This window comes from Pseudorca crassidens, chromosome 16 (genome assembly GCF_039906515.1).
Source record: "Pseudorca crassidens isolate mPseCra1 chromosome 16, mPseCra1.hap1, whole genome shotgun sequence".
Classification (NCBI taxonomy): domain Eukaryota; kingdom Metazoa; phylum Chordata; class Mammalia; order Artiodactyla; family Delphinidae; genus Pseudorca; species Pseudorca crassidens.
Window position 1 is genome coordinate 15,290,031 of NC_090311.1, and position 24,599 is coordinate 15,314,629.

Genomic DNA, 24,599 nt, shown 5'->3' on the forward strand with positions numbered 1-24,599 from the left:
AAATGGAAATAAAAACAAAAATAAACAAATGGGACCTAATGAAACTTAAAAGCTTTTGCACAGCAAAGGAAACCATAAACAAGACGAAAAGACAACACTCAGAATGGGAGAACATATTTGCAAACGAAGCAACTGAGAAAGGATTAATCTCCAAAATATACAAGCAGTTCATGCAGCTCAATATCAAAAAAAACAAACAACCCAATCCAAAAATGGGCAGAAGACCTAAACAGACATTTCTTCAAAGAAGAAATACAGATTGCCAACAAACTGATGAAAGGATGCTCAACATCACTAATCATTAGAGAAATGCAAACCAAAATTATAATCAGGTATCACCTCACAATGGCCATCATCAAAAAATTTACAAACAATAAATGCTGCAGAGGGTGTGGAGAGGCACTGTTGGTGAGAATGTAAATTGATACAGCCACTATGGAGAACAGTACAGAGGTTCCTTAAAAAACTAAAAATAGAACTACCATATGACCCAGCAATCCCATGACTGGGCATATACACTGAGAAAACCATAATTCAAAAAGAATCATGTACCACAATGTTCACTGCAGCACTATTTACAGTAGACAGGACATGGTAGCAACCTAAGTGTCCATCAACAGATGAATGGATAAAGAAGATGTTACACCTATATACAGTGGAATATTATTCAGCCATAGAAAGAAACGAAATTGAGTTATTTGTAATGAGGTGGATGGACCTAAGTCTGTCATACAGAGTGAAGTAAGTCAGAAAGAGAAGAACAAATACCATATGCCAACACATATATATGTAATCTAAAAAAAAATGGTTCTGATGAACCTAGGGGCAGGACAGGAATAAAGACACAGACATAGAGAATGGCCTTGAGGACACAGGGAGGGGCAAGGGTGACAGCTGAAGGGTACAGGACTTCTTTACAAGGTGATGAAAATATTCTAAAATTGACTACGCAACACTGCAATTTTGACAAGCATGCAAGAGATAATTGCACAACTCTGAAGATACTAAAAAGCATTCAGTTGTACATTTTAAACACATGAATTGTATCGTATGCCAATTATATCTCAATAAAGCTGTTACAAGAAAATGAAATAAATCAAAAAACTGAAAGAAAACAAAGAAACATATATCCACATACATATGTACACAGAGAGATTTTTATTTAATTTCTTAAACATGTATATGCATAGAACAAAACAGTGGTAGTTTATTCTTTACATTGCTCCCGTGTTTTCCAAATTTTCTTAAACAAGCACAGAAAATATATAAATTCTGATTTGAAGAGTGTAGTCACAGTCCACAAAATACATGAATTTTTGTTGATTCAAAATAAAAACCAATTAAATAGCCTGATTTTAATCATGCTAAATTCATGAACCCCACAAATACATAAAAATAACTGATTAAAAGCAATCCCTATCAAAATCCCAATGACATTTTGCATAAGTAGAAAAATCCATCCTAAACTATTATGGAATCTTAAGGGACCCTGAATAAATAAAACAAACTTGAAAAACAAGACTGAAGTTGGAGGTCTCACATTTCTACATTTCAAAACTTACTACAAAACTACACTAATCAAAACAGTGTGGTACTGGAATAAACACAGATCTAGATCAAAGGACTAGAGAGCTCAGAAATAAATCTTTGCATATATGATCAAATGCTTTCAACAAGAGTGCCAAGACCATTTAATGCGGGAAAAGTCTTTTCAACAAATAGTGCAGGGAAAACTGAATATCCATATGTAAGAGAAAATAATTGGACCCTTACTTTATATCCTAAACAAAAATTAACTCAAAACAGATTAAAGACCTAAGAACTAAAACTTCACAATTCTTAAAAGAAAACATAGGGAAAAGGCTTCATAATATTGGATTTGGCAATGATTTATTGGATATGACACCAAAAGCACTGACAACAAAAGAAAAAACAGATAAATTGGACTGTGTCAAAATTAAAAACCTGCCCATCAAAGGACACTATCAATAGAGTGAAAAAGCCCACAGGATGAGAGAAAATATTTGCAAATAATATATCCAATTAGGGGATAAAATCCAGAATATATAAAGAACTCCTACAACTCAACACCAAAAAAAAGTTAAAAATGGGCAAAAGACTTGAATATATGTTTATCCAGAGAAAGCATACAAATAGCCAATAAGCACTTGAAAAGATGTTACATACCACAAATCATTAAGGAAATACAAATCAAAATCACAATGAGATACTGCTTTACATCCATCAGGATGGCTACTATAGGAAGGAGGGAAGGAAGGAAGGAAGGTAGGAAGGAAGGAAGGAAGGAAGGAAGGAAGGAAGGAAGGAAGGAAGGAAAGAAGAAAGGAAGGAAGAGGAAAATAAGAAGTGTTGACAAGGATATGGAGGAATTGAAACCTTTGTGCACTGCTGGCAGGAATGTAAAATTGTTACAGCTGCTGTGGAAAACAATATAGCAGTTCCTCAAAAATTTAAAAATAGAATTACCATACAATCCAGCAATTCCACTTCTGGCTATCTATCCAAAAGAATTGAAATCAGGGACTTGAAAAGACAGTTGTATACCCATGTTCATAATAGCATTATTCATAATAGCCAAAAAGGTGGAAGCAACCCAAGTATCTATCGATGGATGAATGGATAAACAAAATGCAGTGCAATATATACATACAACAGAACATTATTCAGACGTAAAAAGGAAGGAAATTCTGACACATGCTACAAGATGGATGAATCTTGAGGACACCAAGCCAAGTGAAATAAGCCAGTCATTAAAGGACAAACACTGTATGATTTCACTTATATGAGGTACCTAGAATAGTCAAATTCACAGAGACAGAAAGCAGAATGGTAGTTTGCAAGGTCTGGGGAAAGGGGGAAATGAGGAGCTACTGTATGGGTATAGAGTTTCAGTTTTGTAAGATGAAAAGAAGTCTGAAAATAACAGTAATGGCTGTACAACAACTTGAATATACTTAATGCCACTGAATGAATTCTACTCTTAAAAATGGTTAATATGGTAAATTTTTGTTATGTATATCATGGACAAAAACTCAACCTTCATTTCTTCTCATGTTCAATGGAGGACTGTATTAAAATCTTTTTATTTTTACTAAAATAGTATAAAAGTCTTTGACATCTCAAGTTATTGTGATTCATATGATCTACTGTTCTTACTAAATGTTTGAAATAAATCTGAGATTTAGTATTTCTTCCTATAAAGTCTAAAAAAAGAAAAAAAAAGATTAAAATTTAAAGCAGGATTCATACCTGATATAAAGCAAGAGAATGCCCATATCTCTGGAGAGGTCCCCTTGATACAGTTCCTACATTCCATATACTGCTTTCTAAATTGTAACTAAAAACAAGAAAAAAAAAGTAACTTCATAAGCTAAGATTCATTTTCAGTTTTGTAATTTGCATATGCTTTCTTGTATTTAAATATTCATTAATTCAAAAACAATTAGAATAAACTCATAATTTCATATACCATATTAGAAATTTCTAATAGAGACTCATTCAAGATATACCTAGTCTAAATTAGGATTCAATCATCCGAATGTATAATATACAATAACTTGACTAGGCTATTTATTACCGGAGTTAATTTTTTCTGAACCAGCCGATTAACCTAAACAATAGTGAGCTCTTCTACACTTTTAAAGTCACCTGGGCCTCCTTGAAGCTCCTACCTTAAGGCTTTTGTCTGGCTTTCTTCTCTGCCAATGTCTGACCCCTTCAAGTCTTTGCTCAGCTCTCACCTTTCCCATGAAGCCTACACCACTACATTTGTGAGTGCAACTCCCTCCTCTTTGGCATTCCTGATTTGCTTACCCCTGCTACCTATCTTGCTATCTATCTATATCTGTATATGAATATATGTACATATAATTTATTTATAATATACATATTTATCATGCTAATTACATTTTTTTCTAATTGCCTGTCCTTCCTCACTAACTTCACAAAGATGGGATATTCATTATGTGCACTGACAGATCCCAAGTACTAAGCACAAAGTAAGTGTTCAAAACAATTTGCTATGCCCATGAATACATATTAATTCTAATGTCGATGTATAAATGTTCCGTAAAATACTCTCTAATTTAATAGACACTAATACAAAACTTTTATATTATTTACTGAATAATTTGTCTTAAGCATAACATCTACACCTCAATTAAATTCTACTACAGAAGATAAATCAACTTATAACTGACACCATCACTTCTAAAAGCTTTTAAACATCCTTACCTACAGCTAAACCACATTCAGAAAAATGAAAAAATATTCTCTTACCTGTGAAAACAGCAACAAAGTTGCTGATTACTTCTAAGCTGATACCTCTAGTTTACTATAAAACTAAATAAACACTGTAACTAGAAGAACCAGATTTCAGACAAAAAAAAAAAAATTAAACTATCTGGTTCAAATAGACAATATATGTTTAGGAGAATATCAAGTAAAATTCATCACTTAATTTAAAATATGCTATTTAACTTGTACAGAACACAAACTTTTAGGATCTCCATGTTTCCTTGACAACTATACTCTGTCTTCACAACTCTACTTTGCAAATACCACAGTTTAATCCAAAGTTCTACTTTATTTTCACAACCTTTTCATTTTCATGAATCATAGTTAATTTCCTTTTCTTTTCCACATTTAACTCTCGGTTCCTCAGGTTCTTTGCATATCTTAACAATTCATTTTAATCCTACCAACTCTCTTTCAATTCTTTCTACTATATTTTATCCTTCATTTATTGTGTTACAGAATTCTACTAATTGTTCACTTAAATATTTACCTAAAATTCTTCCCCCCTCTCTCCGGAATTTATTTTATTTTATTTCATACTTTAATTCCAGTCTTATTCAGTCATAGTTTTAAAGCAATCTCCTAACACAGAATTTTTTTGATCCCCAAAATTAATAGGACGAGTATTTTCAGAAATTAGAGTTTACAGATAAAATACAGAATGCCCAGTTAAACCTGAATTTCAGATAAACAACAATTTTTTAGTATAAGTATGATCCATGCAATATTTGGGACAAAACCAAAAAATAAAATAAAATTATGAGGCCTATGCATACTAAAAAAGTATTCACTGTTGATCTAAAATTCAAATTTAACTGTGTGTCCTGTATATTTATCTACTAAATATGGCAACCCTTTTGGGTACACACCATTATGGTACACTGTCCAGGGTCAGTTCCAACTGGTTGATGCCCAAGTTGCATCAGTTATTACATATTATAAATATCACCCCTGAAAACAACATTGCTAATCAAATTATTCTTATTTCCTCTTTTATTCTATTATTGAATAGTATTGAATAGTTCATAAAATAAAATTATCAGCTGAAAAAATCAGATAAAGCTAGCATCCATGCAGTTCTCCTTGTCATCTAATCACGCAAAGGACAATCTCTATTGAGTCAACAGTAAATGCATAACCTATCTTATAATACTGGCACTGTTCTCCCAACAAAAGCTTGTAAAGTAAATGCAAAGTAAAAGTTTAGGTAAATTAAAATTTGCAGAAAAACTGAAAGTACTTTTATATAAGCAATTATACTTCATTCTGAAAAAATAAAAGGTAGCAGTATTCATAATGCCCAATATAGGCTTGGCCCGGCCTGGGCTTATTTAAAATTAATATTTTCTTATTCAGAATTTATTAAAAGCACTCTAGAAAGTTAATGAAATATCTATATAGAACAAACCTATATGCCCAATGACAAATAACTTATTGATACACTGAGTTTATATATTCTCAAATCAGTCCTATGCGGCAAACAGATATATTACAAAAATAATCATTCATAAATTTGTATATCAATAACATAGGACATTTAGGATAGTCTTATTACTGAAAAATATCCAGCCTAAAAATTAGACTGTGAAAATCTGAAAAACAAAAAGAAAACTTACTTCAGGACCATTTGAAAAGAACTGTAGTTAAAAGTATATCCACCAATCACCCACATAAATTTCCCATGTAAAACAGCTTTATGGGAAGCCCGACCTACAGAAGGACTGAAGGGTTTAACATTTGGCAGAATCCAGTAAGACTCAGTGGAAGGAACATTCAAAGAACAATCAGGACCTATTTAAAAAAATCAAACAACACAATGCATTAAACAAAGACCTTAGATTGTAGAAACAGAATACATGGATTAAGAGAATTTAAGAATCCAATGCTCATCTTATTAATAATATAATGTACATAAATGGTCTGAAATATAACTTACAGGAAAAACTCTAAAAGCAAATGTAATGCTTACAGAGGAAAAAAATCATACACTCAAATCAGACTTGGATACGTTCAAATAAATAATACAATCTGAAAGAATTACTTAAATGATATAAATTTCAGATTTATTTCAGTATGCTAATAGGATATTAGAACAGTAAACAATGTACTCAAAATCCCAGTTCTGTCTCTTACTAAAAGTGTGACCTTGGGAAAGTCTGCTTACCTTTGCCATCATCACGCCTTCATCTATAGAACAGAAATAACAATCTATCTCCTAAGGATTATTATAAATATTTAATTTTTTTAAAGACAGTGGAAATTAAAGCATTCATAAATTGTAAACTATTAAAGAAATATAAAAATAAAATTACATTTTTTCTTAGCATCATTCTTATTAAGAACAACCAAAATTTGCATCAGTAGAGAGGCTTATTATCCTCAAACAGAAAAAATTATTATGCATAATCAAATAAAAACTATTAATGAGTGCAGGATAACATAAATACTCTAAGTTAAAAACACTGCCTTTTCCTATCCATGTTCATGATGTTACTCATGAGTCTTGGTTCCTCACCTGTAAAATGTAGCAGGCTAGGCTAGATCAGTGTTTCTCAAACTTAAGTTATGGAAGGAATGCTCCTAAAGGAAATGTATTTTCATCAAATTTAAGGGCTCACAGATTATTTTAATTCTAATGAAACTAATATGCTTAAACAAAAACTAGAAATAAATTCCTTATGTTTAAAGTTCTTCTATAAATATAAAACCAACATAAACTTATAAATTATGTATATAAACAAACTTATAAAATCATTAAAATTAATTTTTGCTTAAAATGATGAATGGTGTTGTTCTGCTCAAAGTAAATCATTGGTCCTAAGTGGAAAATGATATCAATTCCATAGCACCTTTTTTATGCAACTTTAAGATACTTATATTATTTTGACAACATAATTCTCCCAGCACTTTTCTTTCATTTATCTTTTACAAACCTTTTTTATCCATATAATATGCCATAACATCTGTTGACCTTCACTTATCACAAAAGTATCAGTACTCTTCAATATTCTTTTTAGCCTGCAATAAGGATACTACTTGGTCCTAACTAAACAGTCAACACAAATGCTGGCACTGCAATCTAGTGGCATTTTTATACAATTATGAGATCAATCACTTGATGTTAAATTTTCTTATATCAAAAAGTTTTAGATTATCACTGAATCACAAAATTTTAAAGCTTCCAAACAGACCCTAATTTCAGAAATATTAGCCTTTACAGTTTTTATTTTCTCATTTGTTCACTCACCCATGCATTCATTCATTCATCTTCCAAGTCCTTTTCAACGCTTACATTCTATGAGTCTGTATTTTTCAGGTACAAATTAGATAGCACCCTAGATTATCTCTTTGATAACAACACAATCTTTTAAATCAAATATAGAAAACTTTATAATTTCTGAGTGAAAAGACTGTGAACTATTCCTTGGTAACCAAAGAAATTAAAGGAACACACTGATTTTTTTAAAAATAAGTTAAACTACAATTCTAAACCACTTAGAACGCATTTAACTCAGGTTGGCAAACAACAGCCCATGAGCAAAATCCAACCCACTACCTGCTTTTGTAATAAAGTTTCTTAAGAACACAGTATGCTCATCCATTTAAGTATTATCTATGGCTACTTCTGCAGTACTCAGCAGAGTTGAGTAGTTGCAACAGATATCATGCAATTCCCAAAGCCGAAAATAGTTACTATGTGGCCTTCTACAGAAAAGTTTACCAACCTCTAACTTAACTGAAGAGAAGTAAGATCATATGGACAATTACACATGAGCGGTATACCTAATTGGTCTAAATGCTATATCTTGTTTTCTTAAAAAGAAAAATGTAGATTTATTTTAAATCAGGAATAATAAAGCAAAAAGAGTAAAATGTTAATAATAGGTTAATCTGGGTAAAGGACATTTGTATATTCTTTGTACTTTTTTTTTCAATTTTAGGTATTTTAGGTATCTATTCTTTTTTAAATTTATTTATTTTATTTACGTATTATTTTTGGCTGCATTGGGCCTTCATTGCTGCACACAGGTTTTCTCTAGTTGCTGTGAGCAGGGGCTGCTCTTTGTTGCAGTCCGCGGGCTTCTCATTGTTGCGGAGCACGGGCTCTAGGTACGCAGGCGTCAATAGTTGTGGCATGCAGGCTCAGTAGCTGTGGCTCGCAGGCTCTAGAGCGCAGGGCTCTACATGTAATCACAAGTGTCCTTGTAAGAGAGATTTGACTACAGAAGGAGAAATCAATATTACCACTGAAGCAGGATGCTGTGCTCCATGCTTTGGAGATGGAGTACGGGAAAAGAGCTAATGAATGTAGGGACTGAAACTCTATTCCTGGAAAAGTCAAGGATGCAGATTCTTTCTTAGAGCCTCGGAAGGAGTGTGACCCTGCAAACACCTTGATTTGGGCTCAGTGAAACATATTTCAGACTTCTAACTTCCAGAATGGTAAGAGAATAATGAATGTGTGTTAAGACACCAAGTTTGTGGTAATTTGTTACAGCAATTATAGGAAACTAATGCTAATAACTAAATTTATAACTTCAGATAAATACGGTTATTTACTACAAGAAATTGGATTTTAGGGCTTCCCTGGTGGTGCAGTGGTTGGGAGTCCACCTGCCAATGCAGGGGACACGGGTTCGTGCCCCGGTCCGGGAGGATCCCACATGCTGCGGAGCGGCTGGGCCCGTGAGCCATGGCCGCTGAGCCTGCGCGTCCGGAGCCTGTGCTCCGCAATGGGAGAGGCCACAGCAGTGAGAGGCCCGCGTACAACACAAAAAAAAAAAAAGAAATTGGATTTTAGAGATTTTTAAATTTTTACTCTATAATCTAAAATATCTACTTTTCTATGCAAACCAGCAGTCAAATTCTTCCTCTTTGTTACTACCTTATTTTATGTAACTTCTAGCAGTTATTAGAAGGAATGGTCTATAGCCAAACTCTACAGATTGTCTTTATTTTACTCTAAATTAATAAGTTTATAAATAGAAAGATTTATGAATATGACTTAAAAGTGTAAGGAAAATTAGATGTCTTAATTTGTAGTTTTCTGCACTCGTAACTAAAATGATTAAAAATGTAAATTTATAAACTGAATATTAATTTAAAACACAAATAACTATAGAGAACACTTTATACACACAAAGGCTTCACCACCCATTAAGTATCATTTAAAGCCATCCAAGACTCCCTTTTTATAAAAACACATCCATGAAAAGTCTACCACTTCATTATCTGTCCTGTTATGGAACATCTCTGCATAATTCTCCCTGCATAACTTTTATCAATCAATATGGGAATCTCCTCAAGGTAAGCAGATCACAGCTGTCTTGAAAAAGATGTAATAAACTAATTCATATTACAGTGGGTTTTCATAAAGATTTAATATGCTACCTTTTCCATGGGTTAATCCAAAGAGCATAAATGAATTTCTAATGATGTAATTTTCGGCATTAGTGACAGGCTACTGTGAGACAAATTTTTGACACTGTTCTACAATCCAAAGTGGAATTATACTCATCCCTCTTAAATTTATACCTCCTTCCTCACAATCTCTCTTGAATTTCAGACTCAAAGTGAAACTACCTACATGACATTTCCACTTGGATGTCTCATAATCATCTCAAACTTAACATGTCCAAAACTAAAATCTTGATTTCTTTCCCTCCCAAATCTGCTCCTTCACCAGTGTTTACCATCTCAGTCAACGGCACTTCCATTTACCCAGTTGCTCAGGGCAAAGATCTTGGAGCTATTCTTGAGTTCTCTTTTTCTCCCACACCCATATCCAACAAATCCTGGACTGACATTCATTACGTATGCAGGAATACAGCCTTTCCAACTGTTAAAACATGGAAATGCTTCACTGATTGTTAAGTAGATGCTGCTGCGGGTACCAGGCCTTCCCCTTCCCAGTTCCCCTGGCCCCTCTGAGATAATCCAGACTCTCCGCAAAAGACAACTAAAGGGGTAATGCCTGGCACAGCATGGCTCATCCAGGAGCCTGCCCCAGTGCTAAAGTCAGATCAGTTTTGATTGGTTGGTGTCTAAGTGTCTGTACCTTACCAATTATAAACATTTTTAAATTCGATCACCTCTACCAGGCTCTAAACACTGATCCTTCCCTTTCCAACTACCATCCTAGTACAAGTCACCATCCAATCTCACCTGGACTACGCAATAGTCTCCAAACTGGTCTCCTTATTTCCATTCTCGCTGCCTTCCTATCACATTCAACTCTCCACAATGCAACCAGAATGATTAAAAATATAAATTTCCCTACTCAAAATCTTTCAATGATTTCCCATCACACTAAAAATAAAAATCCTTAACACGGCCCACAACTCTTACATGACTGGCCTCAGTATTCACTTACTGCATGAATGAATGAATGAATGAATGAAAATAACCTTAGAGCCATAAAAGATCAAGAGCAAGAGCTATGAAGTCAAACCTCGCTTTCCAACTTATTAGCTATGAAACCTTGGACGAATTAACTTCTCTAAACTTCAGTTTAATCATGGAGATTATACGCAGAAGAACATAGGATTCTGTGAAAATAAGATTGAATGAGATTGTACTTAATATTAAATACTATAATGAAACCTTCATAATAGTAACATTATTACTATTATGAAGTCCATCCTCATTTTAATATGCAAGGAAACTAAGTATAATCAAGTCTACAGGCAAAATATGTTAATGAAGCCTAGCATTATTAGGTACAGTAAATATACATGCCAAAAGAAAACAGTAAAATTACAACTAAAAATTTCTATAATCAGAGATAAATACAATTGAGAAATAATTGCAAAGGACAAAACCTAGAATAAAGAAAGTACTACAAAGTTTTGAAAGTTTCTCCAAAGCAATTCCAGAACTACTGAATTATATTCTTTCTTCCTTCCCAAAGTAGTCTATTTTGCACTGGAAAAGTTTTTCTAAGGGACTCTATCTCTGTTTTGATACTGGAAATCAGTACAAAAATTTTATTTGCTTTATACAAATTAGTTTTATAAAATAACTTTTCTTCCATAAAGAAGGATAAAAATGTGAAGTCTTCAAGTGAGTTTAACAACAATTCCCTGAATAGTACCTCTAGTGTAGTATATCAGCTAGATTGCTTTGGTTGTAAGCTACAGAAACTACTTTTGGCTAGGTTAAGGAAAAATCGGTATTTGTTGAAAAAAACATGGGGAAATTCAAAGAATTTTTAAAAAGAGGCTGAAAACCAAGCTTAAAATAGACAGGTATCTGGATTTATCGTCCCATCAAGACTACTCTCAATGAGTGAAAGGCAATTTCCCACAAAGAAACTGGACTGCTAATAGGAAAGGAAAAGTATTCTGAGAAGGAACATTTGAAGAGAGGTACATGTAACATACTGTAATCACCCCAGAAATAGTCTTATGATCGTATTGAATCTGAAGTTCTCCATAATAAAAGGCAAAATGAGATAACATCATTGCAAGAGTCCTATCTTCTAACATCATCAGAAAATTTTGATTTTGTTTTAGTTTCCAAAGTATTCTAAACATTTTCTAGGCCCATAAAACCAATCTCCAAAGGACAGTTATCAACTTTAGTGTATTTTAAATGTCCACAGCTGTTCTGACAATATCCTAATTTTACAGAACAATGAATTTGTGAATGGTAATCACTACACCAGATCTGTTCCAAGAATACTTGGTTCTCACAGTTTAGGTCAATGATGTGATTACAGTATGGAAAGGAACTGCCCTTCTGTTAGCAAAGATCAGTGTTTTCCAATTACTATTTTTGAGTGGTGAAAGGCTTGCAAACAAAGCTTTATAGACTGGTTCTGATTAGTTGAAAATGACAAATACAGAGATAGCTGGGATTGAAAGCAGGATTTGTTTATCCCACCTATCTAAGTCAGAGGCAATAAAGTATGTGGTTGTAAATATTTCAACATTAGGTAACCTTCCACAAGGAAGGAACCTATGTCTAGCACAGAATTTTCTGTGAATTTTATTGTAACCCACAGTCCTTTGTTCTATTCTCTCTCTCTACACTCCCTTCCCTCATGATCTCATCTGATCTCATGGCTTTAAGTATCATCAACCATTTCCAATTTAACATTTTTAAGCCAATCAGCCCCAAACAGTACAGACCTCTCTCCACTAAACTCCAACTGCCTTTTCAACATCTCCTCTTAGATGTCTAAAAGACATCTCAAACGTAACATACCAAATTCAAACTGATCTTCCTCCTAAAATCTTCCTCATGTCAACTGATGACAACTCTATCTTACTCTAAGGTCAAAAAAATCTTCAAGTCATCCTTGACTTTTTTCTTTCTCCCATCCCCCATATCCAATGCATCAACAAATCCTATTAACCCTGTTTTAAAATCACATTCAGTATTAAGCAATTCTTACCTTCCTTGCTGCCTGCCCACACTACTATCATTTCTCATCTAGATTATAATTACAGTAGTAGTCTCTTAACTGGTACTCTGCTTTCATAGTCTATTCTCAATATAGAAGTCAACAGGAACCTTTTAAAACTAAGTCAGATTATATCAATCGTCTGCTCAAAATTCTACAATGGCTCCCCATTTAACTTAGGGTAAAAGTCAAAATCCTTCCAATAGCCTACAACACTAAAGCTTAGCTCATCTAGCTCCATTCCTCACAAACCTCCATCACTCCAGCACCTTACCTCCATATCCTCGATCATCTCCTTGCTCTGCAACTTCTCTGAGCTCACATCCGACAACCTGCCCCTCAGTCATTCAATTTCAGGCACACTGGCCTTTTGCTGGCCCTCACACACACCAGGCATGTTCCTGCCTTAGGGCCTTTGCCAATGGCTATTCCCTCTGCCTGAAATGCCCTTCTCCTAAATATCTATAGAGCTAACTCCCTCACTTGCTTCAAGTCTTTACTCAAATGTCACCTTCTCAATAAGGCCTAACCTGATCATTTTATTTAAAATTGTTAACTCCCATCCCTAGATCTACCTATCCCTCCTTCTCAGCTCCACCTTATTTTTCCATTACACTTATCCCTTTCTAAAATATTATATGTATAATATATATGTTATGTTGATTATCTATGGTCTGTCTCTCTTAGCTTGAATGTAAGATCCACAAGGATCTTTACTTTCTTTTTTCTGTGATGTATTCAAAGGTCCTAGAATAGTACCTAGCACTTGGAAGAAGCTCTAAAATTTTTGTTACATAAAATGAACAAAAATAAATGAATTAGTAAATGAAGCGTGTTATATATACACCCTCAATACTATTTTTAAACAACTTTTCAAGTAGCTGAGGAATAAAAACTTATTTTATTGGCTCTTGCAAAAAGTTGGATTTGCTGTTTTTGCTGGTTGGGGAAAATGAACAAAAAGAGAAGAATTTAATCTAGCACATTATCTGTTGCTTGTCTCTCCACAAAGTTAAATAGAGAGATCACGTTCATTATTATTAAATTTCTAAAGGGAAACGTAAGCTATGTTGTGAATTTCTTTAAAGCAACCTATAGTCTCGTGTACTTATACACACTACCCTAAAGTAACTAATTCTGTCCTAATATGTTACGTGACTAACCCAGAAAAAACATAATGTATGATAAAATATTCATGGATCTGAGCTAAAAGATTTTATATTTTTCTAAAACAAACAAAATCATCAAGTTTTTACAACTTAAATAATGCCATGGAATCTAAGTGTGTGCTCTGGTAGTCAATACTGCCACCCAATGGCAAATGCTAAAATCTAAAACCAAAGGACTGAAAGAAAATAACTGACCAGATGCTCAAATTCAAATGTTTCCCTCAATATTTAAAATTATGCTTTATATATCAAGTAAATTGCATAAGTTATTGGAGTACTAGTCTTCTAAAACATCTATACTTGAATGTCCACATATCACTAAACCAGCAACTAATACATTTCTAATTCATTTATTCAACAACAACAACAAAATTTGAGCGCCTACTACACAACAGGCACTACAGAAGATGCTGTAGGCACAAAGGTGATCAAAACATAGTCATTCTTAACTTCATGGAGTTTGTATTCCAGTAGGAAAGATAATAAAGAATCACACAAACATAAATGTGATAAAAGCTATAAATTTAAAAGATAGGGTCCTATGAAAGTACGTGGGGGGATGTGACCCAGTCTTAGAATGTTAAGGGGTGAGGGTGTTGTAGCGGGAAGTGCAGAAATAAGAAAGGCCTTGAAATATTTAGGGACAACGAACATTCAAGGAACTGAGATAAATCCAAAGTGTAACTTTCAATAAAGAATCGGAAACACTATAAAAAACTATCAAATTACCTGATTTACATATTAAGATACTGTATTTTAATCAATCATCTAAAGGCTGAAAACAACCAACTTCAATCCTTACATGAGAACAGTGTCTGAACCGCACTGAAAATGAACACTGAAGATCTATAAAGAATATCCTGAAGACATGTAAAAGGACTGAACGATAGGATTGAACAGGGCATTCTGGAATAGGAAAGGACCAGGGACAAATTTTAAATGGCTAAGCAATGCTCTTGTATATAAAACCTGTTTTTCATCTCTATAAAACAGGTGGAAAATGTTTTGTTGCAATAGATTAAGGAAAGAATTGTACCCTGAAGACTGCTTGTTTATCTTTTCAACCTGTCTACTCCTACCATCTATTCCACATTGCAAAGCTTTTCTGAGTAGGCATGAGAGAACTATTCAGCCCATTCCTTGTCAATTATGGCAACAATCTACACTTTAAAATACTTTATTTGGATTTTTTAATTTATTTAGAAGATTCCAATCATGTGAACCCCCTTCCTAGTTTGGGAAAATCTCTCACTGTGTGAATTTTGTTCAGAAACAGAATCCTTTCCCACTACACAATTCAGAAAAGTTAAATTCTCTATTTCTATATCTCAAGGCAGCAATTGAGAAAAGTTAAATTCTCTATTTCTATATCTCAAGGCAGCCAAGCAAGTCATGGATAAGACCTAAGTTTAGCCAAGTAGATTTTACTAAGCAGGCCTTCAAATCTTCAAAAGTGATACAAAGATGTGGGGAGAATTTAGAATTTTTTCTACCCAAGCCTGTAGCATACAGTATCCACAGTAAAGACACCAGTGGTGGTACCCCAGGGTCCAGTGGCAGTAACAGGAATATCCTAATCAAACTTCCCTGTGGCTTCATCTTTGCTGGGAACCAATCCACCTAGCCTTCTGTTACACCTACCCCTTTCTAACCAAGGTTTTTCCAGCCTTCCCATCTCCTTTGTGAGCTACCCAATATCCTTTTGTACAGGTTTAGAGAACAAAAAATTAGTTGCTTAAAAAAACTAAAAGTTAATTCCTCTCTCATAAAACATTCTAGAGGCAAATGGGCAAGTGCTACTGCTTACTACAGTTACTGCCATTTACCAGCCATTGGAAAAGATCTCAATGATGTAAAATTCCCACACAGCACTTCCACTCACATCCTACTTCCCTAAACTTAGCACAATAACCATACTAGACGCAAGGAAGGCAGAAAAATGTGGTATGTAGCTGAAGACCATGTGCTGAGCTAAAAACTCAGTCAATTCTATCACCAAAAAGGGAAGAATGAATGCTGGTAGACAGTGGTCCCTGACATACTTTCCAATAACTGCCTTTTCTGCTCAGATAAGCCAGAACTGTTTCTGTTGCTTACAATCAAATCAAAGACTTATAGTGGTTCCGATTTTTTAAAGTTATGTAAGAGAGAAACCTGGAGCCACTCTGATTAGGCAGTTGACGGGAGTCGGGGGGTGGGAACACACCGTATCTAAGAGTCTGCTTTGAAAATTAATGTTCTACTGTATTATTTACATATGAACATAAATCCAATTTATTATATCTTGATTTTCATGCCTTTTAAAAATTCCTCAGGACTTCCCTGGTGGCCCAGTAGTTGAGAATCCGTGCTTCCACTGGAGGGGGCACAGGTTCAATCCCTGATAGGGGAACTAGGATCCCGCATGCCACATGGTGTGGCCAAAAAAAAAAAAGAAATCCTCATCTATCCCAATGTTTGGAAGCCATCTTAAAAGAAAAAATGCTCTTCAAAGTTGTCTTTTTCCCTCTTGTGACTTATTAAGACTTAAATTTTATTAAGTGAAAGATGTCACAGAAGCAGATGAATCCACACAGGTCTCTAGCCTTTAAGTAATCTATTTGATATGTATATATCATTGTCTTTGAAAACTATACATTATAACAAAATTAAACATTATACAATCAACTTGTATGCTTTTCAAAATGTTGCACTAACATTTTCTATATTCTTTACTATTTCAGCTTTTGGTTGTTACAAGTGCTTTCCACAGAAAAAGGGGGACAGTTGACTTTAATGGTGCCATCTAGTCTTAGAACATACTCCTATTGCCTAAAACAGTAAAAAGGTGAAAGCAGATGGTTAAGGAAGAAAGACTTAGATGAGCAAGTTAAGGGGGGAAAAAGTATAGTAATGGCTAAGCAAAACTCTTAGGAGATGCTACATAGAAAAACTAAACTTGGAAAACAAGGAGATGTGAAGCCTAGGTGGGACAAGCACTAGAGAAATGTGAGGAAGGGGACTCAAGACTTAACAAAAATCTAGGCTTTTCCTCTGTATTCTCTTAATAAAATCTCAGTTTCTAGAAAACAACATTTATTTTCTTTTTATATACTAGCACAGAACCAAACAGAGTAAGTAAAATTAACCAACATAAATGGATAAAATATAATGAAGGTAGCAACAATCTGTTATTCTTAACCCAAAGAATCCAGTTCCAAATAACACATTAAAAACTGCCAGACTCTGAATCTCATAAAGATTGCCTCCTCAGCTCTCATTTCAAATATCTCCAGCTCTCTGATCATTCCTCAGATGCCCTAGATATAAATGTCTCTCCGTTTCCCCTCAATGGTTTCTCCCATTCCATATATCTAAAATTAAAACCTAGTGATATAGTCAACAATCCCACCTACTTTAAGATATGCTTCCTTAGATATAGAATCAGGAGTCAGTTTGGAGGCTCAAAGAAATCAACCTGCACATCATCTGTCTTGAAAGACGCACAATATCCATTTCACCAAACACTACCCATAAAACATTCATATCAATTTAGAGGTGAATTATTTAATTACAAAGAATTAATAGTGGTATAAAAGTGTATCTGATTTCTGTGTATTTTATAATAAATCACTTTAACATTATTCTCATTTTTTTAAAATATATGTGTACATGCATATGTGTATATGTTAATACATATATATATATATAAAGTTATTCATATTATCACTTTGCTTCAAAATAAACAAACCCAGCATTTGCTTCCCCATTTTTATTTGCTTATAGACATTTAAGAGCCAGGAATTTTTATGATTTCAGGCACTCCTGACAAGAATAATAAAATGTGAAATGCTGATAAACAAAAGCCAGAAAAACAAAAGCTAATATTTTCAACCAGATACATATTACAAAACCTCCAGAAAATAAAGCATTTTAAAGAAGAACTACTAAAAGGAAGTAAAGAACAAAAAAGGACAGAGCTGTTCATAGAGAATATTATACAAACATATCCCTCTTTTGCTTTCAAGACTGTTAAAATGAGATGAGGACTAATAGCAGATGAAGACCAGTCAGAAAAACACCAAGCATACAAGCTATACTTCTATTTCTCAGGCCTTAATTTAAATATATTCTTGGTGTACTATTCTCTCCATAGAAAAGGACGTTATTTTAGTTTCAAGACTGAAACGGAAAAAAAAGATAACTCAAGGCACTTTTTAAGGGAAGAAAGGTCATGATTTATTAAAATAGCCACTCAACAAAATATATGCCTTATATGTATAATTAAAAACACTGAGAAATTTGTATCTGTCATAATCATAGTAGGAAATCAAATTCAATTCAATAAGAAATCACTGGTATTTCATATGGTTGGAGCAACTAATTTTTTAATGAAATAACATGGGTTTAAAATGGGCATAATTTACAGAAAGCCTAAAATAATTCCTCTAAATAAGTACTCAGCACACTCAGTAACATTTTTTCTAACTTGTCTCAAGAATGTTGAATGTGAAACCATTCTCTTTGGTTTTTACTTTTAGACAGCTCTGGTAGGAACTATTGCTACTACTGTTACACTGTGTCATAATAACACATGATCATGTAACTTTGGATTATGTATTTCTTGAGTCAAAGTTCCCCCATCAACAGGATTAATACATTGGCACAAAGTAAGCTCTCAATATATAAATATAATCTGCACAAAGCAAGTTCTGGGTGGGTAAGTATATAGATAACTAGGACCTATCTCTTCATTAAATTCCACAATGACAAGATTTATGATTTTATACCCAAATACTTAAGTAAGCTAAAACTCTTCAATGCAGTCTAAAATTAATCTTTAATAATAGATATTTATAAAAATTGTTTAGAAATTCTTCCCCAATTCTTCTCATTGCTTTTGCAATAAGCAGCTGTAAAACTTCTAAACTTTTAAAAATACTCTATGTTCTTTTAAAACATAGCCACAAGAGGTCAGTCTTTCCCAAGAAACAAGTTTAATATAGTCCAGTACCTTCCCAGATGAGCATCTATTTTTGCAATATACTATTTATATTACCCATTACAAATCAAATTTGAATGTACCATGTGTTAATCTCAGCCACGTCACCAAATCTTTGAGAACTCAACAAAAAGTTAAAGAAGATCAGAATGATCACACGTCTACAATTTAAAGAGTTTCATATATAACTTCACTTGATTCCCAAAATAGCACATAGACAAAATCTTTACTAATTTTATTTGTGAAGAAGCAAGCTATTAAGAAGTTGACTGTTACTGAAATTCTAAAAGTAAAACAAATACATGAGATTTGGGTGTGTAAACTACAGCAAAACAAATGAGTGTAGAATTTGTATTAATATATTAGATACATAAATCAATGTTTCAAAAGCCACTTACCTTGCCAACTATCATTGCAGACGCACAGCTTTTCACCTGTTAGGTCGCAGTAACCATGATCTGGACTGCCGCAATTGGCTTTACAGTAAGGAATGTCACAAGCTTCACCCTTCCAGTATTTATCACACTCACAATATACTCTACTTGGAACAGAGACACTAGTTGTACACTTCCCATGACCAGAGCAATTGTTAGGACAAGAATTGATTCTGTAAAATATAATTCATACATACTCAAATTCAAGACAACTGAAAAAGAACTTCGGCTGATATTCTGTTAACTTTATAGTTTTTATGTTGTGTCTACGTGCTTCATTTAACGCAATTTTACAATGCGACTTCAATTCTTTACTCTGTACCTTTTAAACCCTAAAGCAATTCGGTTACACATATTTGCAATTGGCCTCAGTTCATTCACTGAGTTTACTCTGTTACCAAGACTACATACTCAACACCTGCAGGATCTATACAGTTCCAAGCACACTGTTTTGTAAAGACTTAAGTACTCAGCTGCTTTGAATATATATTTCACAGAAAAAAATTAAATTCATGAATACCTGAAACAATATGAGAAGCCATGATTTAAACTGGTTATATAATACTTAAACAGCATGCTATCACTTATACACTGTTATGGAAGTAAAAGGATATTTACCAAGTTTTATTATAAAGCTGATTATATTCTACTATATATTTATTCTCCCTTGTGTAAATTCTTGATATAAATAAATCCTATAATAAATTGCTGATTCAAGGATATTTAGAATATTTTATTCCTCGCGAAAAATTCTCTGGTATCATTCTCTACGTTTTTGAAGAAAACAAACAAAAAAAATGTATCAAGTTCCTCTGTGGCCATTCCTAATGAAAGCAACTGAAAGCATCTCTGGCTAATTCACTTCACCCTTGGACTTCCAGATACAAAAATGTATACAGAGTCTACACAATAGATGCTCAATAAATACTACTTTCTAATTTTAGAGGAGACAGTGGTATATAGCCACTTACCTTATCTCCTAAGCCTCAATTTCCTCATGTGTAAAATGGGAAAAATACCCATTTGACAGACTGATGAGAAGAGAATTAAAGAATATAATATATATAAAGCATCCAGTACAGTCTTTAGAATACAGAAGGACTATGAAAACTCAGCTCTCATTCACTCTCCAAATTAGGTATAAAATACCTGGGAGCACAGCAGGGCAGATGAGGGCTCCCTGCAATCCTACACATCCGTTATTACCAGGAAAGTGACACTGTTTGTATAATATGTTTACTTAATCATTTTCCAAAAATTTTTAATTTTGTAATTAATTTTTAACCAAACTTAACTTGTTACCATAGTGTCCTAAGACTTAGAAACTATCCTATACAAGCTTGGACAGTATTTTGGGATATTATTAAAATTTTATGTCACTTAGAAAGAGATGCTATATATTTTGGAATTTAACACACTAGCCTGTTCCTGGTATATAAGACATTTATAAAAACAAACAATAAACTCTTTTAAGTCAAATTATAAGAATCGTTACAATATGAATTTTTTTGAAAAAATACTTACGAGTAAAAAATGTTGAAGCCAGTTAGATTATATGCAGCATCACTAAAAAAATGTAACAGTGCATAGCCAGACGTTGTAACAACTTCAGGCACAGTTTCATTTCCCCTTATTTCAGGGACTATCAAACCACTGTAAGAGAGCAAAATTGAACACTCTGTATATTAATGTACATATGACAGTTAATCACAAAATTTACTCAAAATATTCTTGTCAGAATCACTAAGTATCTATATTAGAATGGGCAACTAGAAAAATAAATCTAAAATGAGTTCCTAGCCATTTCTCACCAATTAGCTCTGCTACTGCTGCCAACAGACTAACATCTACTCTCATGCCACCATACTCCTTTTTCTCTTCTCACCATTTGGACTGCTATGTCCCATTTCTCCCTTTTGTCCTGCCATCCATCCTGCCCTAATACTATAGGGTGATCATTAACTTAAGTCATATGTAAACCTTCATTTAAAGCCACCTTGGAGAAGAATTAATATGGTTAAAATGTCCATACTACCCAAAGCAATCTACAGATTCAATGCAATCCTTATCAGAACACCCATGACATTTTTCAAAGAACTAAAACAAATAATCCTAAAATTTGTATGGAACCACAAAAGACCCTGCATAGCCAAAGCAATCTTGAGAAAAAAGAACAAAGCTGGAGGTATCACCCTCCCTGACTTCAGACGATACTACAAAGCTACAGTAATCAAAACAGTAAAGAGTACTAGCACAAAAACAGACACACAGATCAATGGAACAGAATAGAGAACTGAGAAATAAACCCATGCACTTATGGTCAATTAATCTATGACAAAGAAGGCAAGAATATACAATGGAGAACAACTAGACTCTTCAACAAATAGTGCTGAGAAAACTGGACAGCTCCATGTAAAACAATGAGATTAGAACATGCCTTCACACCATATACAAAAATAAACTCAAAATGGATTAAAGACCTAAATGTAAGACCAGAAACCATACAACTCCTGGAAGAAAACATAGGCAGAACACTCTGACATAAGTTGTAGCATTATTTTTTTGGATCTTGTCTCCTCAAGCAAGGGAGACAAAAGCAAAACTAAACAAATGGAACCTAATCAAACTTAAAAGCTTTGCCACAGCAAAGGAAACAATCAACAAAATGGAAAGACAACATTGCTGTATGGGAGGAGATATTTGCAAATGATATGTCTGATAAGGGGTTAATGTCCAAAATATATACAGAGCTCATACAACTCAACATCAAAAAAAAAAAAAAAAAAAAAAAACCTTGTTTAAAAAATGGGCAGAAGACATGGAGAGACATTTTTCCCAAGAAGACATACAGATGGCCAACAGGCACGTGAAAAGATGCTCAACGTCACTAATTATTAGGGAAATGCAAATCAAAACCACAATTAGACATCAACCCCCACCTGTCAGAATGGCAATCATCAAAAAGACAACATAATGAATGTTGGGGAGGATGTGAAGAAAAGGGAACCCTAGTGCATTCTTGATGGGAATATAAATTGGTGCAGCCACTATGGAAAACAGTACAGAGGTTTCTCAAAAAATTAAAAACAGAACTACCATATGATCTAGCAATTCTACTCCTGGGTATATATCCAAAGAAAATGAAAACACTAACTCAAAAAGATATATGCACCCCAGTGTTCTTAGCAGCATTATTTACAAAGCCAAGATATGGAAGCAACCTAAGTGTCCACCAAGAAATGAATGGATAAAGAAGATATGCTACACACACACACACATACACACACACACAGAAATGGAATATTAGCCATAAAAAGAATGAAATTTTGCCATGTGCAGCAACATGGATGGACCTGGGGGGTATTATGCTTAGTGAATTAAGTCAGACAGAGAAGGACATATATGTTTTCACTTACATGTGGAATCTAAAAAATAAAACAAACAAATGAATATAACAAGACAGAAACTGAGTCATAGATACAGGGAACAAATTAGTGGTTACCAGTGGGGAGAGGGGTGGCGGAGGGAACAAGATAGGGGAAGAGGATCAAGAGGTACAAAATACTAGATATAAATAAGATACAAGGATGTAATTACAGCACAGAGAATATAGCCAATATTTCATAATAACTTTAAATGGAGTATAATCTATATAAAAATATCAAATCACTATGTTGTATACCTGAAACTACTATAATATTGTAAATCAACTATACTCCAATTAAATAAATAAAATAAAATAAAACCACCTTGGTACTCTAACAAGTGACCTTATAGCCTTACTTTTCCCCACAAGTTGCAAATTCTCATGAAGCTAGATAGAACGTTCCACATCAGCTAAGTGACTACAATGCTACTCTAGTTAAAGTTGTACATTTCCAATACACTAATCTAAATATTTTAGGACATGTTAAAATACACACTTTTTATATTTCTTTAGAAGTTTGCATACTTATTCAAATTACATTAATATATAATTATTCCAAAAGACAATATTACTCATACACACACAAAAGAAAGTGAAGTTTATGGGGAGAAATATAAATGTGTAAAAGCAGTAGTTCTAAATTAATAACTGGAACTTCTCCCTTTTTAACCCTACTTGTTCATGGGGGAAAACTATATATCTTCATTTATTTATACATACTATCCTCTCTAAATCTATGAAAGCATAAAATCTGAGAAAGAAAAGAAGCTGCTAACAACAAATTACATTACTCAAAACAGTCAATGCCTTTAGACACTGTTAAACTTATGTTTAGGCACCACCAGGAACTGAATTCCCTCATTCAAATCATATTTGACAGAACAAAATGAAATATTACAGTCAAACAATTTATTTTGTAAACACATTTTGAAAAGCAAACAAATTAAAAAGTAATCAATGCTTGATGTTGTAATAATTATTATAACATCGACTAGCTTATGTTTGTGAAAGAAAAGATTTTAAAAGGAGGCTGTCAACACAATTAAAATTCTGTAAGACCAGTTTTAGTTACACATATATATTTTTCATTGCAGTGAGATTATATCAAATGATTACTAAAAATAATATTCCCAGATGTTTATAACAGATATGATTAATCCCTCTGAAACAGATGAAAAGAGCAGATTTGTTTGCTTGGTTGTTTGTTTATAAGTGTTTTGAAAGCAGTAAATGAAAGAGGACTCACACTTCTCACATAACATACCAATTTGGACCAACCAACCCTCCCACTGAAATCAACCAGAAAAAATGACAGTTAAAAAAAATCAGCCTGAAGGTACTGGGAGAACTAAGAAAAGGGTAAGCCCATGAATTAGAGCCATTTCTCCTTATGGGCATTCACTGATTTCAAAGTTGGAGATGAGGTCTGAAAGGCTAAGAAACTGGGCTGTTTTACATAGCTAGGAAACCAAAAAGTGGAACACAGGGCCCTCACTTTGACCTGAGACCCCAAAAACTAGGTGTAAAAGTGAACTAGTAGAAGACAGGCCCTTCAGGGGACTGAATTTCAGTTTGGGTGTGAATTACCTCAACACCTGAATTAGAATTCAGTTGGTTGTGGATTTCTGGTGTCCCCAGGCACTCTTTGGGAATATAATAACTTTCTAGGCCTCAAATTATCACTACCTATGACTTTACAAACACGGTGTCCAGCACATGATCGTCTAGCACACAATAAAAAATAGCAGGTCTCCATTCCAATCCATTCTCCATATTCTAAAAAGTCTTTCCTACAGAATAAAGTCCAATTTCTTTAGTGCGGTAACAAGAAAGCAACACTACAGTGATTACAGCATTATAAAAT

At 33.7% G+C, this 24,599-nt stretch overlaps 1 protein-coding gene across 2 annotated transcripts in view; it reads right to left on the reverse strand.

The window, feature by feature from the left end:
• ATRNL1 (attractin like 1) overlaps positions 1-24,599 on the reverse strand; it is a 682,506-nt gene that overhangs the window by 627,557 nt on the left and 30,350 nt on the right. For both annotated transcript variants that reach the window (XM_067709302.1, XM_067709301.1), the window contains exons 4-7: positions 20,833-20,961; positions 19,273-19,481; positions 5,934-6,108; positions 3,271-3,358 (exon numbers count right to left, since the gene is read on the reverse strand). In XM_067709302.1, the coding sequence (XP_067565403.1) occupies positions 3,271-3,358; positions 5,934-6,108; positions 19,273-19,481; positions 20,833-20,961 (601 nt within the window). The remainder of the gene's footprint in view (positions 1-3,270; positions 3,359-5,933; positions 6,109-19,272; positions 19,482-20,832; positions 20,962-24,599) is intronic.